We start from the raw sequence: 15,775 nt of genomic DNA, 5'->3' as shown, positions 1-15,775 counted from the left end.
CTGCAAATGTTAGTAGAAGCTTTATTCCTAATAGCCATAAACAAGAGTCAACCCAAGATAATGAATAAATAAGCAAACTGTGGTATATTCATATGATGAAATACTGCTCAGCAATAAAAAAGTAACCAACTATCAATACGTGCAACACCATGGATGAATCTCAAAATCATTATGTTGAGCGAAGCAAGCCAGACACAAAATGCTACATACTGCCTGATTCAGTTTATGTGAAATCCTTAAAAGGCAAAACTGTAGTGACAGAAGCGGAACTGTGGTTGCCATGGACTGAGTGTGGGGAAGGGAATTGGTGCAAAGGAGCAAGAGAGATTTTTTTATAGAGTGACAGAAAGGTTCTATATTTTAGTTGTGGTGGTGGTTACACAACTATATACTCTAAACTCCTTGAAAATACACTTCAAGTGGGTGGATTTTATTTTATGTAAATTATACATCAATAAAGACAATTTTAAAATGGATATGTGGAATTTTAGATTTCAGAGGAATATGCATGAGGCAGTACTTAGAAGGTATTTGGAGTTTCAAGTACAGTCATTCAGCAAATACATATTGAGTATCTCCTATGCTTAATAACTGCCTTAAGCACTATCAATTCACAATTGGGTAAAACATGACCCCTGTGCCTATGAGAGCTCATTGTTTGGATCAGGGAAATAAATAGTTACCCAATATATAATTACAAAGCAATTAGCATATGTATGAACACAATGCTGTGAAAACACAGAGGAGAGAACTAAGTCTTTGGAGTCACCACGATCATTTTTAAAAAGGTTTAAATGACAAGTGGGAGCTCACAACTATGGGAAATTATTCCAGGCATAATGTGGATGTTTCACAGAAATGAGGGTTTGATCTCCAGGGAAAAGAGACTACTGGAAACAAAATCTAGAGATTCATATCCAGGGTGTCCCCAAAATATGTATACACACTTTAACAGCTGATAGCTCAATGTTGAAAATGAAAGGTACTTTAATAAACACTGCCTTTATAATTATTCAAAGTGTGTGTATGCATTTTTGGGGACACCCGGAAGGAAGAGGTTGAGAAGCCCACAACATCTGATCCCAGACACTAAATAAAACAGGAGATTCAAGACACACACAAGTTTATAAGGACCAAGAAATTAGGCAGACTTAGGATTGATTCAAGTCCACTCTACTTAGTGATTCGGGCTATTGATGACTTTTTAAAATGCTTCAGTAATATCAGAATGAAGATGTTACAGCTGGAGAGAATGTATAATATTATTTATAAAAATGAAAGTAGCAAAATACTGGTCCTCTTCAATTAGTATACATGTTAATTCATAAGTTTATAAGTAAGCATTGCACTGATAAACTCATCATATGTAGAGAATAAATACTAAACATATTTTCATGGACATGATTTTTAAGAAATATCAAAGAGATGACAGGAAATGGTCTTATGGAGGTAGTAGTGCCATTAGATTTGGCCGGGATCCTTAATGATGTTTGAAAATAGTGTTCAAAAGACATGTAAGGGCATGATCTAGACTTTGAAGGCGCTAAAAATGTGAGAGCAAATAGAAAGAGATGAAGGCAGTTCCGGGAAATTCTGAAACAGGGCCTCTCCTCCACTCCACCCTCTTCCCCCCATTATCTCGCTTCTGCTTATTCTTCAGTTATCAGCCTAAATGCTCCTACCTCAGGAAGAACTCCCTGCGCAGCCTTCGCAGACTAAATTAAGTTCCTTATGTTAGACCAGCACAGCATTCTCTTGTTCTGCAGAATCTACCGCAATTTGTAATATATTGTGTATTTTCTAAATGCCCGCCTCCCTCAGCCAGCTGTCAGTTGCATGAGGATAGCCACCTTGAGGTTTGTTCTCCATTTTACAACCCAGCCTCATCACAGTGTTGGTGCACAGTAAGCTCTTCATCAATGCATAGCAAATGAGAGGGGAAAGGTGGAGCATTTCCAAAGCAAATCTGCAGGTGAAATAGTTATGAGCTGTCAGAGTCCAACATGTCACCCGGTACGGGGATTGCTGGAGTGGGGTGCAGTTGAAGAATTAGGAAACGTGGGGTTACTGTTTTTAGAAAAGTTTACTCTCATTCCTTGGACTCAACAAGAACAAAGATAGGATGAAGAGGAATGAGAGATGTTTGATTTATTTTTAAATATACCTCTATTGATTTCAGAGAAGAAGGGAGAGGGAGAGAGAGAGAGAGAAACAACAATGGTTAGAGAGGATCATTGATCTGCTGCCCCCGGTACATCTCATACCGGGGATCGAGCCCACAACCTGGGCATGTACCCTGACCAGGAATGGAACCATGACCTCCTGGTTCATCAGTCTATGCTCAACCACTGAACCATGCTGGCCAGACAAGAGTGATGTTTTAGTTTGTGTTTTGTTTTTTGTTTTTTTTTTAATCCTCACCTGAGGATGTTTTTCCATTGATTTTTAGGGAGAGAGGGAAAGACAGAGAGAAATATCAATGTGAGAGAAACACATCAGTTGGTTGCCTCCTGCACACACTCTGACCAAGGCCTGGACCAGGGAGGAGCCTGCAACCAATGTATGTGCCCTTGACTGAAATTGAACCCTGGAACCCTTTGGTCCACAGGCTGACACTCTATCCACTGAGCCAAACCGGCTAGCACAAGAGTGACATTTTAAAGCCCAGGACAAAATGGGAGGAGCTGAAGTAAAGCAAACGGGTAGACCTCAGACATGAGGGGGGTAATAAAGTGAGTCTTGAGAGCAGTATAAAGTGTCATCTTTTTCTCCTTGTCAGGTGTATTGGGAGTTTATGGAGGATCGTGAGCCAGGGGGAGTAAAAAGGAAGTACATTTTAGTTAAGTTGAGAAGGTATCAAGTTTGCTTATATAAATAAGGGGAAGTATAGTAGGTTATGTTCACAGGAACACAGGTATCATAGGATGCAGTGCAATAGGAATAATGAAGAGGAAGAATAAGATGACAGAACTAGTTTATAGTGGACAATTAATTTCAGTGCATATGCTTAATAAGTATTAATTGCTTGATAGACTTTCTCCATACAAATCCCTCATTTATTTCTAAAGAAACAGCACTAAAGAGCCCAAAGCTGAGTATTAGTTACAGCAAACAAAGGCATTTTGTTATGTGTAGCCCCTTGTCTTGGAATGTAATTACATGTAGATATATTTGTATTATTTGCATGAAATATTTTTTACTGAAAGCGTTTTTCTTGTATTTTTTAATAGCTCTTACACAGTGACATCAATTCTTCACGATATACACAGCTACCTGGTTTCCACTTCTCAGAAATCCTCGGTTCTGAATAATAGAAGTTACTTTGGCTAGTATTTTTAGAAATGAGTAATCATGCCTTAGAAACTCTCGTTTATTTAAGATAGTTTACCAAAAAAAGGATAATAATGAAACAACTTAGTTTAGTTTATGTGTATCTCAAATGCAATCTAAAGGCTTTGTTTAAAACAAAAATCAGCACAATGCAACTTCTATCTACCTATGAATATCTTGCCTTGTTACAGTATCTTGACCCCACTTATAACCAGTGTCTAGCGTTGGTGCGTTAAGGTGGCTGGACTCAGGAATGCTCTATTTTGGCCATGAAAAGGAGTGTCGTGTGGGCAAAACAAAGTAACTGCTATGGGAGTCAAAGAGCGCTCCTGACCTGGCTCAGCCTGTACTACTGAAGGCCGAGGCACAGACCACCTGGGGGCATATGTTTTTTCCCCTTACTATTCAAAACCGAAAATCAAAGTGCTCTGTGACATCCAGGTGAATAGTCATACATTAAAACATGCCTCTTTCCATAAATGTGTTTTTTCCCTCTTAATCAATATTGTAAAGTGTTTTTGTTTATTTTTAAGTGGTCATCACAGTATTTTACCAGGTATACTGAAATACGGCTCTCTGGCTATTAGGAAATCAGTTACTTCCTGAATGTGAAGTGTGTTGGAAAACATTACTTACTATCATCATATAACTAACCGTGTGAGGGCTTCCGTGGTTATTGTTAATCCCGACCGAAAGCGCCTAGTAGGTTAATTCTTGGTAATATAAGAACAGTGGTGATGTGGGAGAATACGCTTTATCTGCTGTAAAGTTTTGCATGTGTGAATAGCTATTACCAAGGTGGAAAGAAAAGAGAAACCTTGCTTTTATCTGTGCTTTTTCTCATCACTTGAATTCCTTTTGGTCTTCTTGGTACCCATGAATAATTTTCTCATTAAACAATGACATTTTGAGTTGTCACATTCTAGTTTTCTTCAGTAAGATTCTCTGTCCTTACCACCACCACCCAAAAAAAATAAAATAAAAGATAATTCTCGTCATGTATCTAGGGCATTCCTGATTTGTCTTGTGAATGAGTCAAAGCTGAGAGAATTGTGTAAGAGTCACTGTTAGTGTTAGAGTCAGATAATTTGAAGACTGATCATGTAGCATACAGTCAGAGCATGAATTTGATTCAGTCTTTCCCCTATCGCCGAAGGCACGATCTGCCTTATCTTCTTTCTGTCTTTTAGTCTTGGTGGAGATTTTATTATCTAAGAGTGTGGAGGAGGAAGAGATTTAAGTCTGAAAAGCCTATAAATGCTTCCTCCACACCACCAGAAGTGAGCTATTAATTTTGCTTTGGGGGAGACTGGCAGCACACTAATCTCGACGTCTCTTCGCAGTGGGTAAACCTCACAAGTGCAACTACTGTGGACGAAGCTACAAGCAGCGCAGTTCACTGGAGGAGCACAAGGAACGCTGCCACAACTATCTCCAGAATGTCAGCATGGAGGCTGCGGGCCAGGTCATGAGTCACCACGGTGGGTAGAACTGGCATTCACAATGCAATTACCCCTCTCTACTGCTTTTAGAGTTTTGTATGGGTTAAAGAGTTGTCTACCCTTCAGCATAAAGGAAACAAATCTTTGTTTAAAACAATCAACTTTAGATCACATTAGCTTTGTATGGCATTCTCTTCTTAAGCATTTGAAAAGACTTGAGCTTTGGGACGGACGCTTTGGAAACAAACTATATTGAATTTTTGTCATACTCCCCAATTAGTTCTCATAACAAGTGTTTGAATTAACATAATAATGGCAGGTGACCTTGAAGACACCAAAAGAAGGTACTATTTATTCAGATAGCTAGAGATGGTCCCACATAAGTCTACGGGCTTCCTGAAAGATGTAATTAGCTATGTGCACATTTCTCTTAGGTAAGTGATTGTTGATATAATTGGAATTTTCTCCAAAATGTCTTGTGAATTATCTTGGAAATTATTGATTTTCTTTCTGCAAGTGTGGGGCACAGACTAGATCAAAATTAGGCACCACTTCCATGCACAGAAATCAAAACCCAAGCAAGTCATCCTGGTCTCCAGAATACACAGTGGCAGATGGAAGGCAGTCTCTAAGATTTATCAGTTAATAACTCTAAAATTCATGTGAGTAAATCATCCTTACACAAGGAAGTTATTAAGTTCACTTCTTTAGATTTGGAGGCATCTTGTTTTGTCCTATTAATTATATTTTTTATCCTATTATCCATACAGGAACATATACAAATCTTAAATTATTGGTATTTTTATATCTGTTATATAAAAAGATTTGGCCAATATTAAACAGAATAATTGGAGATTGCTATAGTCACCTTTAAAGTATAAATATTTATTGAGTGATTTATAGACAGCCCTAAGGTTATTTGTGTGTTTTTTGTTTGTTTTATATGGTGCATACTATGAAACCGTTTATTGGATAGCTAGTGATTATATGTTGTTGGGAATTCTTTTTAGATAAAATATTTTGTTATCATGAATAATTGAAGCATGTCTTTGCATTGAGGCTAGTTTATATAATATAAAGGATCAGATTTAGTTCTGTGCATGGTTGCCAGTCCATTTTTTATTATATTGTTATTATTATTAACTAAAACAATTTAAAACCTCTCTGTTTTAAGTCTTGTCAAATTTGATAATGTAAGCTTGGATTACCTGGGCTTATGAGCGTAGCATAGGTTCCAGAGCAAAGAGGTTAAAGAGGTGTGAGTCCAGCAAACCTGGTCTGGCTATGTGGTGTCTGAGTGTGTTACTCATCGGCTTGGCATGAGAATTAAATGTTATTGGGTGTGCAATAAACACCCAATAAATAGTTCTTTTTACTAGTACATTTCTGGGCATTAAATATTAAGAAGTAGTAAATGTTCAATCCCCTTTAAAGTTATGTTACTTACTGGCATTAATTTTGGCATTAGAGGTTTCATTTGCCTACGAAGCACGCTATTTCTGTTTGAAGTATTGGTTATAGAGGTGGCTTGAGGCAGGATAGCTTATAGAGGCTTGGGGCCATGCCAAAGCTTGCCACAGATTTCCAAAGACACCTTATGCTCTACTACTTTCGCCATTTAATGGTCTCTTATTTCAGTTTTGACATTTGATTGGATTAGTGATTCTATTAATTCACTTTTCTGATCATAGTTATTTATACAACTCGAGGTCGCATGCACATCTGAATGAGAGGGGATCTCTCCAGAAGACTTTATATTGTTATAGGGAGATCGGTATACATAAATATAGTCGACATTTAACTATCTCTTGGCCGATTAACCGGTTACAGAGTAAGTGCTGACGAGCAGTTTGAGCAGGTGTGTTTTGGGAAGGGGAAAGACTTTTTTCTAAGCAGCTGCAGCCTCAGCATCAGCCCCACTTTCCAGCTTGCTTATGTCTTCACGGCAAAGGCCCTTTGCAGGTGGCTCTGAAACTGCACTGGGGAAAGGGGGGGGCGCTGAGGGAGACCCTCAGGTACTGGGAAGACCAGGGGCAAAGCCAAGGAAGAGGGGGGAGGGAGAGGTGTCGATATCATTTATAGACCCAAATATTTGTTCAATATTGGATATTGACTTCACCACCTAAGGTTACATTAATGACATTTACTGTGGTACTTTTTCTAGGTGTATTGTAATAATAGTTAGCATACTTGGTGGAGAATTGAATGTATGAAGTAGGAATTAATAAATGCCATAGGAGAGAAAAATACGGGTGAATGCTGCTAGAGTTCATCATGAACCTTGTCTCATAGGCATTGCTTGGCATGTGTCTCCTTTTAAACAGAGCCACAATGAAATCATTTGTACCCCCTTCCCTCTCTTACTATCTTGTTACATCTTCTCTATTTTTTTGTCTTCTTGTAGTATATATGGCAGTTGCTATACTTATGGTTGCCATTAGCTCCTTGAAATTAATTACTATTCTTTTATTTTCATATCTGGCATAGTTATATTTCCTAGCCTCTCTTTCCCAAAACATGTTCTTCCCATGTTGGCTCTTCTAGCGAGAAAGTGTCCGAAATCAGAGCAGCATTCTTTAACTTCATTTGTGTCTTCTAAAGAAAAATGGCACCCAGGTCGCATATAGGATGGATGCCTTACTGGCATGTTAGGAGAGACGGGAAGTGAGAATGCCACAGAGAAGAGGAATAGGCAGTAGCAGGAGATGAGGACAGGGCGAAACGCTGAAGACATATTCAGCAGGTAGAATAAAAAAGTTATTTAGTTTGATGGAAAGGGAAAAACAATAACTTATAATTTTAAAAATAAAGATAATAATGAATTTGGTTTTATGGCACATTATCTTATTTGAAAGATATTTTATGCTCATTTTGCAAGTCTATTCAGCTTGAAGAAAAAGCTTTAAAAATCAAAGTATATAATTAAGTGTTCCCCTTGCCCAAAGACAAAAATGGAAGTGTAAACTGGAAAGATAGTTGACTTTAAAGAAAAAAATATAGCTTTTTAAATGTATGGTTTGGATGATTTGGTAAAGAGAATTTCTTTATTGTAAGTATGGAGACATACTGGGAACCTGTAAACCTTCCAGTATACTTTTTCACCCTATTTTCATTGGGTAACATTTCCTTCATGAAATCACTTAGGAAACATCCATTGACTAGTATATTTGTCTCACATCATAAAAAGCACTACAGATACAAAGTCAAATAAAAAGCAGTTTCTACCCTAAGGTCATTTACAAACACTTGGAAGGATTTGACCTGTAAACCTACAGTGAGAACACTGTGATAAGCATTATGAGGGCACACCTCTGGGTACCCAAGAGGAATTTCTAGGGAAAGTTATGTTCGAGTGGACTTTTGAAAGGAGATATAGACAGCTGAGTAAGTGGAGGAGGGTGTTTCATGCAGAAAGAACAGCATGTGTGAAGTCATAGAAATGTACAACAGCAGGGTAGGTTACGGACCTAGAAGCAGCCATGTATAATCAGAGCCCAGTTTGTAAGGGCAAGAAGCATTGGAGGGTGGTAAGGCTAAGAGATTGAGGCTGTGAACAGGGAATCAAGGGCCTCTGTACTAAGTGAAGAATTGTAATTTATCCTAAAAAAACATTATTACATTAAAATTTTATTGCTGGAAATATGGGAGATAGATCAGAAGAGTTGACATAGAAGCAAGTAGACCATTGCAACAATCTACTGATTAGTTGTGCTTAGATGCCTACAATATCCAGAAAATTCAGGTAATTGGGAGCAACTGTAGATGTTCAATCTAAAACACTTGGTCTCTCCCTCTCCCTCTCCCTCCCCCTCCCCCTCTCCCTCTCCCTCCCCTCTCTCTCTCTCCCTCTCCTCTTTCTCCATATATATGGAGAGCTGGTAGGGAAGAGGAGACTGGGTGAAAGGAAGAAATCTAGAATCTGCCACAATTATCTAGCATGGATGATCAGGTAGGTAGTAATGTGATTCACAGAGTTGGAAATTAGAGAAATAAGAGAAAGTTTGGGGAGGGAAATGGAGATTTCAGTTTTTCAACACATTATCCTTTAAGTACCTATTAGAGATAGCCAAGTGAATCTAAGAAGAAGTCAAATATTGTATGTATAGATATATATATTAGGTATATGTATATGTATATGTATATGTATATATATTCTTGATATATGCATGTATATCAAGATCTGGAGAAAGCCCTAGCTGTTTTGGCTCAGTGGATAGAGCCTCGGCCTGTGGACTGAAGGGTCCCAAGTTCAATTCCAGTCAAGGGCACGTGCTTGGGTTGCGGGCTCAATCTCCAGTAGGGGATGTGCAGGAGGCAGTCATTCAGTGATTCTCTCTTATCGTTGATGTTTCTATCTCTCTCTCTCCCTCTCCCTTCTTCTCTGAAATCAATAAAAATATTTTAAAAAAAGATCTGGAGAGAGGGGTGGGTAGGAAATAAAGTTGTGGGAGCCATCATTATATAGATAGTAGCCTAAAGTAACAAGTTTTATAAATTATATAGCTAAGAATATAGTGAGACATCTAGAAGGTCAAGAACACATCAGGAATAAAAAAATTAAAAAAAAATAAAAGGCATGAAGATGAGTAAGAGCAGAAGGCTTGAAAATGGAAAGAGTGATTTGACAGAAGCCAACACAAGTATTAGCACTGTCCAATGTTCTCAAGAAAATAACTCAGATAACTGAAAAGTTTGTTTTAGCTTCAACAACATGGAGAAAATATGTGAGAATATAGAAGACATTTGTTGTTTTTGCCTGCCCTACATACTTTCCTTCTTCTTTTGATAACAGACTTTCATTTCCCTTTAGAGAACTGTCTCTCATTGTAGGAAGCCATGGCAGGACTGTCGGTCTGGGGGCCGGGCCTGCTTCTGGTCACGGGATGGACAAATGATCTAATCTAGGTCTCTCAGATTGTGTATTCTTTGAGTTTGAAATTTAAGTGGATGGTTCAGTACAGTAGCTCTATGTTGGGAATACCATGGTTCTGTCTTTATGATTAATCAATGAGATGAGATAATAAAATAATGCAAGTACAAATCTACTTTTATCCTGGTTATATCTTTAAAAATAACTCTAAAGAAGATATTTGGTTATGAAGTTTGCTCCAACAAGTGAAGTTAGCATATTGGTATTTTCATAGCCTAGATGAATGTCTCATTATGGGAGTAACACATCATTGAGTTAACTAAACATACTCACAAGTGTAAACCTACTTTTGCCCACCACCCAGTGTATCCAGAAACATTTTGATGAGTTGCACAGATTCGTGAAAGCAAAAGGTTCAGGTTAATTACATAATTGAGAAAATGTATCAGATATTTCCCCAATGGCAGACCATAAAAATATGTCAATCTTGTTTATATAAAGTCAAAATTCAAATTATGTCTAAAAAGAATACTACAGCATAGTGGCTAAGAGCCCAGTCCCTGGAACTAGACCATTTAGGTTCAACTCATGTACTGTATTCCTTACTAACTAGATGTAGACCCTGAGGGAATAACATCACATCTGGGTCTTTGTTTCCAGACCTGTAGAATGGAGAAGGCAGTTGTATCTCAGGGGGTTATTGAAACCATTAAATGAATTATTAAATGCAAATCCTTAGCACGTCAGCTCTTGTTGTTATTGTTGTTGTCAATACGGTAGAAACGGGCTCAACATCTGATCTGTACAGGACTTTTGCAACGCACAACTTAGACCAGAGCTCTGCCAAAGTCATTGTTTTCAGTTCACATGAGCTTCATTGAACTTGGGACAAATCATCTGAATTGAGGTGGATGTGGTGTGGGACAGTTCCCACACCCAGGTTTCGTTTTGAATGTTAAATGTGTGCAAATATGAAAATTCAAGGTGAGACTTAGAGCAAAACTGCTAAGTTTTAGACTACTCATTTCAAAACTAATTAGTATATTCAATTTTGGGACAAACCCTGTTAACCAGTTTTGCTGTTTTTTAGCAAAATTTACAACAAACTTTTTTTTTTTTTTTCGTCTTTAATTTGGGATCTTGGTCTGTGACATATTTTCATCTTTGATTTATAGTTATTTGGTCTATAGGTACTTTTTAAATAATATAGTAAGTGCCTGAGAATCCACCCAAAACAAGTTAAGATTTTGACAATAATCTGCATCTAATTGCATGGTTCCCCACTACATCACCACTGCCATTCCATCCTCCTGTACCCCCTTATTTGAATCCTCTCTTTGCTTTACTTTTTACGTTCTTTTTTTCTTTTTTAATTTTAGTTTTTTCTAAGATAGGACATACATAATGTAGGACATACTTTTTCCACCTGGTAATATTATTAATTATATCAGTATAACAAATGAGCAAAGCATTTCCTTGTTTCTGAATCTGTTCTTGGAATTTTTTTTTCCAAATTAACATCCAATAATTCTAGAATCCCTTGTCATCAGTAACCGGAGGATCTGTTATGAAACAGAGAATTAAGATTAAAATTTTCTGGCCCATCTACCAGACTACATTAGGTTAATCCCAAACTTTAGATTGAATGTTGATCTCTTTAAACATATCCAATTTAGGAAAACAATTTTATGATGCTGTTTTTCATTTTTTTCAAAATATGCAACCTATATTGCTATTAACTAGGTCACCTGAATTGTGCACTGGATTTTCTTAACTTTCATCTCTTGCTTTCTCACTTTATTTTAGCTTCCGCCCTTATAAATGAGAATGCATTGTGTTTCGCACAGTGAACTATCCTTTGCAAATGCAAGGAGCAGAATAAATCACTATTCAGAGCATGCTGAACAAGTAATGATAGCCTAAGATATGAAACCCTGCGGTTTCCAAACAGTATTGGCACAGATACAATTGGAGAAATCAACAGTAATCAAGAAGCAATAAGTTATGGTCTTTCCTATGAACATGGTTTTAATCAGCTGATCTCAGTCTGTCCTCATATGTTACCTAGTTAAATCTGTCCTTGGTTAAATGTTTTTGACAATATTTTTATTCAAAAACAACTTTTACAAGTTCTTTGTCTACACCAGTGGTTCTCAATCTGTGGGTCGCGGCCCTTTTGGTGGTCGAACGTCCCTTTAACGGGTCGCCTAAGACCATCCTGCATATCAAATATTTACATTACGATTCATAACAGTAGCAACATTACAGTTATGAAGTAGCAACGAAAAGAATTTTATGGTTGGGTCACAACATGAGGAACTGTATTTAAAGGGCCAGAAGGTTGAGAACCACTGGTCTACACTATGCATGTCAATGTATAACCTATGAGCTACAGTGGTCGGCAAACTCGTTAGTCAACAGAGCCAAATATCAACAGTACAACGATTGAAATTTCTTTTGAGAGCCAAATTTTTTAAACTTAAACTATATAGGTAGGGACATTGTTATTAACTTAATTAGGGTACTCCTAAGGCTTAGGAAGAGCCACACTCAAGGGGCCAAAGAGCCGCATGTGGCTCGTGAGCCACAGTCTGCCGACCACGGAGCTAGTATATTAGCCCATAGCAACTTAACGAAATGGGATGAAGAGGGAGCAGCATTGGAAAGTTTATGCCGAATACGTTAGAGCAGTTCAGTGAGCAAATATGCCAGTTTGGAAATAGATTCTTTTATCCTGCTGAAGAGCTCTTGTTAAAATAAATTACAATCATGAAGCAGCCAGCTTCGTCGGCATGTTCAGAATGGAATCTCCTTCAGGAGGCTCAATGGGGCCACCGGCTCACTCAGCTCATCAAATAGAAAAATTGTTACAAGAAAATACATGGATGAAAAACAAACCACCTGGTCAAATATTGTGCTGTTATTCTGTGTGTCTGTTGAAGTTTTTCTGCAAACAAGTGGACTTAAATGGTTTTACAAAAATAAACTCCAAAAGCCTTGAGAATAGTGCAGTCTTAAAGTAGTATTGATTTTAATCACTGTTAAAAACACTTTCAGGGGCATAAGATGAGAAGCAAGATGAACATGTTTGCCACCCATAAAAGTGGCAACAGTTTATGCTATTGATCTGAGAGAGACTCAGATAAAAAGAAATCCTCTGTGTGTGAGAGTAAAACTACCGGGGACTCGAACACTGGAGGTTCCCTTTCTACTTGCTTCTGCTCCAGCATACCAGCTTATGTTTGTATAACACATGTTGAGATGGCAAATTCAGCTTTGTACCTGTAAAGTGTTGAAGAAATTATGAGATTGCATTTTTGTATGGTTTTATATAGTACCTCCTATAGAAGATTGTAAGGAACAAGAGCCTATTATGGACAACAATATTTCTCTGGTGCCTTTTGAGAGACCTGCTGTCATAGAGAAGCTCACGGGGAATATGGGAAAACGTAAAAGCTCCACTCCACAAAAGTTTGTGGGTAAGCATTACAAATGCTTTTATTTCTTTAAAAAGGTGATTTTTAATGGGCAAAGACATGTTCCCATGTATAGGAAGTATATATGATGTATTTCCGTTCATGAAATAAACATTAGTCTCTTTTCTCCATTATTCTTTTCTGCTTTATGCCAAAGAATGTGTATCATACTTGCATGTGCACACGCACACACACACACACACACACACACATACACACACACACACAAAGTATATGAGCTGAAGAAAGAGAAACAAAGGAAAGACTGATAGTAGCAAATTGCTGTCTCAAAATGAAATGATATATAAATTGACACAGCCTGTAAAAATAAAATGTTCATTTAAATTAAAAATAATATTTTAGGGAAATGATGTAGGCTGTTAGCCAGTTTTGCATTGCGTTTTAAAATTTTCTTTTGCACCAGGTCTTTAAACTGTTTTCTGTACATGATGCTAATGTGTTTAGTATTTGATCTAGGATAAAAAGAAACCTCTCTCATTATTTTAATTTTGCACTAGAAAAAATAATGCAGCAACCTACGTTCAAGATGTTTCATATTTGGATCTTTGTTTACACCCAGCCTATGATTTTGAACTGAAAAGATTAAATGATGTATTAGGCCTCCCTTTTACATTTCCATGCCCATAAATATTCTTTCATGTACTCAGAGTTGGCATCATTCCGCATATTGTAAGTCATAAAGTATCTCTGAGGATACAAAAAGCATCTAATTTTTAAAGACCGTGTAAATAATAGAGATTCAAAGTGAAGAATTGTCATTGATTGTATATGTAATATCTATTTTTATAAACCTTATACGGGGTAGAAATTAGAAGAAATAAAAAATACTCTAATGGATTCTCACATTCTATTGTAAAAATCATTGTGGAATATCTTATGTGAGTTGAATGGCGATTGGCAGAAAATCTTGGTTATTTCAGGGAGGAAAGGGTAATAAAATTCTGTGACTCCAATAAGAACAGAGAAGGTTTCCTTTCACTCCAAAACTGAAGAACTAACAAATCACCAAAATATCGCCTTAAGGAAGCTGGAGAGATTAATGACAGAGCTTATTGAGAGAAGGCTGAGGGTAGCCCTAAGGACCACGGTTCATAGTAGGTCGATGTGAAGCCCTTGAGAGTATATTCAGAGGCCTGCCATGGGCCCTCAGGGACTTTCCTTTCTGTCTCTTTCTCTTTATTTAAATGGAAGTTCATCTATTTTTAAAATTGACTAATTTGATGGATGTCCATTAAAAGCCTATATCTCAACTAGACAGTAGTGTAGTTGGGAAAATATGAAATATATTACTATTTTTTCTGTCTTCTGAATTTATTTAGCTCTGCTTTTTAAAACATTTTCTTTTTTTATGACTTAGAAATGCTAGTCTCAATTTGATTTTATTACATTCCTTAGAAAAGAGGGACAGGTTTTTTAATTTACATTTTGATTCTAAAGTAATGACTTCAGATTTTTATTAGGAATTTGATGGGCTTTTTTTCTTTATTTGGATTCTGCCTTAGTAGTAATAGATAGCAATTGCCTACTAACTGTTTCCATATCTGAAATGAAGATTTCATCATTCCACACTTAATGTACATTCCTTTTCACAATGTCCCTCAGTCAGTACTGTTCTTTGACCTTGCCAAGCCCTCTCAGCCAGCGATCCCTGAGCTTTCTGCATATATGTTAGTCTCCTCTCTTATCCAAATTCAATTCCATGGCTCATCACTTTTTCTACTCTTTTGCCAATATTCTTGACTCTCCTGATGTGTTGTTCTCCTATCTCCTCCTCCTGGTAAAACCGCACTGTCTAGTGAAGCCATATCTACATAACTGCTAGTACTTTTGGGGAAAATCTCACAGCTTTGCAAATTGGTGTCACAATAAATATATGAATAACTGATCTCATGCCCTAGCCAGTTTGGCTCAGTGGATAGAGCATTGGCCTGCAGACCAAAGGGTCCCGAGTTCAATTCTGGTCAAGGGCATGTACCTTGGTTGCAGGTCTTTACCTGGCCTGGGCCCTGGTCAGGGCTCATAAAGGAGGCAACCAATCGATGTATTTCTCTCACATCAGTTTTTCTCTCTGTCTTTCCCTTTCTCTTCCACTCTCCCTAAAAATCAATGAAAAAAATATTCTCAGGTGAGGATTAACAAAAAAAATTGTTTTTTTAATATATAGCTAAATCAACCAAATTAACCCTATACCATAGTGAGCTGACAGATTTTATAACCAGATCAGTCTAGGTTTTTTTGTGTTTTTTTTTATCTTTGTGACTTGGTCACTGATGTTTAAAATATGCAAAAACAAGCATAGTCTCTGACTTATTTTCACCTGGTATTTTTTCTTTCTCCTATATTTGCTGAGCTCTAGACAAGTGGAAATTTTAATATTGAATTAAAATGAGATTAAACACTCAATTATACTTCTCAGTCTGGACACATTTTCACGATGGCATTAGAACAAATATAAATGGCTTGTGACATTTTTATTACTACTCCCCTTTTCAGGTTTAGAGTGTCTATGAATCTCAGCAGAATTAAAGAGCCTACATACTTGGTCTAAAGAATAAGATATACCATATTATGGAACATGGATTTGATTAGTTAGCTTTGTACTTTTATATTTTTAACCCAACCACTAATTTTATTGT

At 37.1% G+C, this 15,775-nt stretch overlaps 1 protein-coding gene across 6 annotated transcripts in view; it reads left to right on the top strand.

Annotated features, from left to right (window-relative positions):
* IKZF2 (IKAROS family zinc finger 2 (Helios)) overlaps positions 1-15,775 on the top strand; it is a 146,664-nt gene that overhangs the window by 122,486 nt on the left and 8,403 nt on the right. For 5 of the 6 annotated variants that reach the window (XM_014529983.1, XM_014529985.1, XM_005882283.2 and 2 more), the window contains 2 exons: positions 4,674-4,811; positions 12,978-13,121. In XM_014529983.1, the coding sequence (XP_014385469.1) occupies positions 4,674-4,811; positions 12,978-13,121 (282 nt within the window). The remainder of the gene's footprint in view (positions 1-4,673; positions 4,812-12,977; positions 13,122-15,775) is intronic. The other variant, XM_005882285.2, reaches the window with a different exon arrangement.

The sequence above is a fragment of the Myotis brandtii genome, unplaced genomic scaffold, assembly GCF_000412655.1.
Source record: "Myotis brandtii unplaced genomic scaffold, ASM41265v1 scaffold702, whole genome shotgun sequence".
NCBI lineage: Eukaryota > Metazoa > Chordata > Mammalia > Chiroptera > Vespertilionidae > Myotis > Myotis brandtii.
The sequence above is the reverse complement of the archived record's forward strand: the minus strand, read 5'-3'. Positions and strand labels throughout refer to the sequence as shown.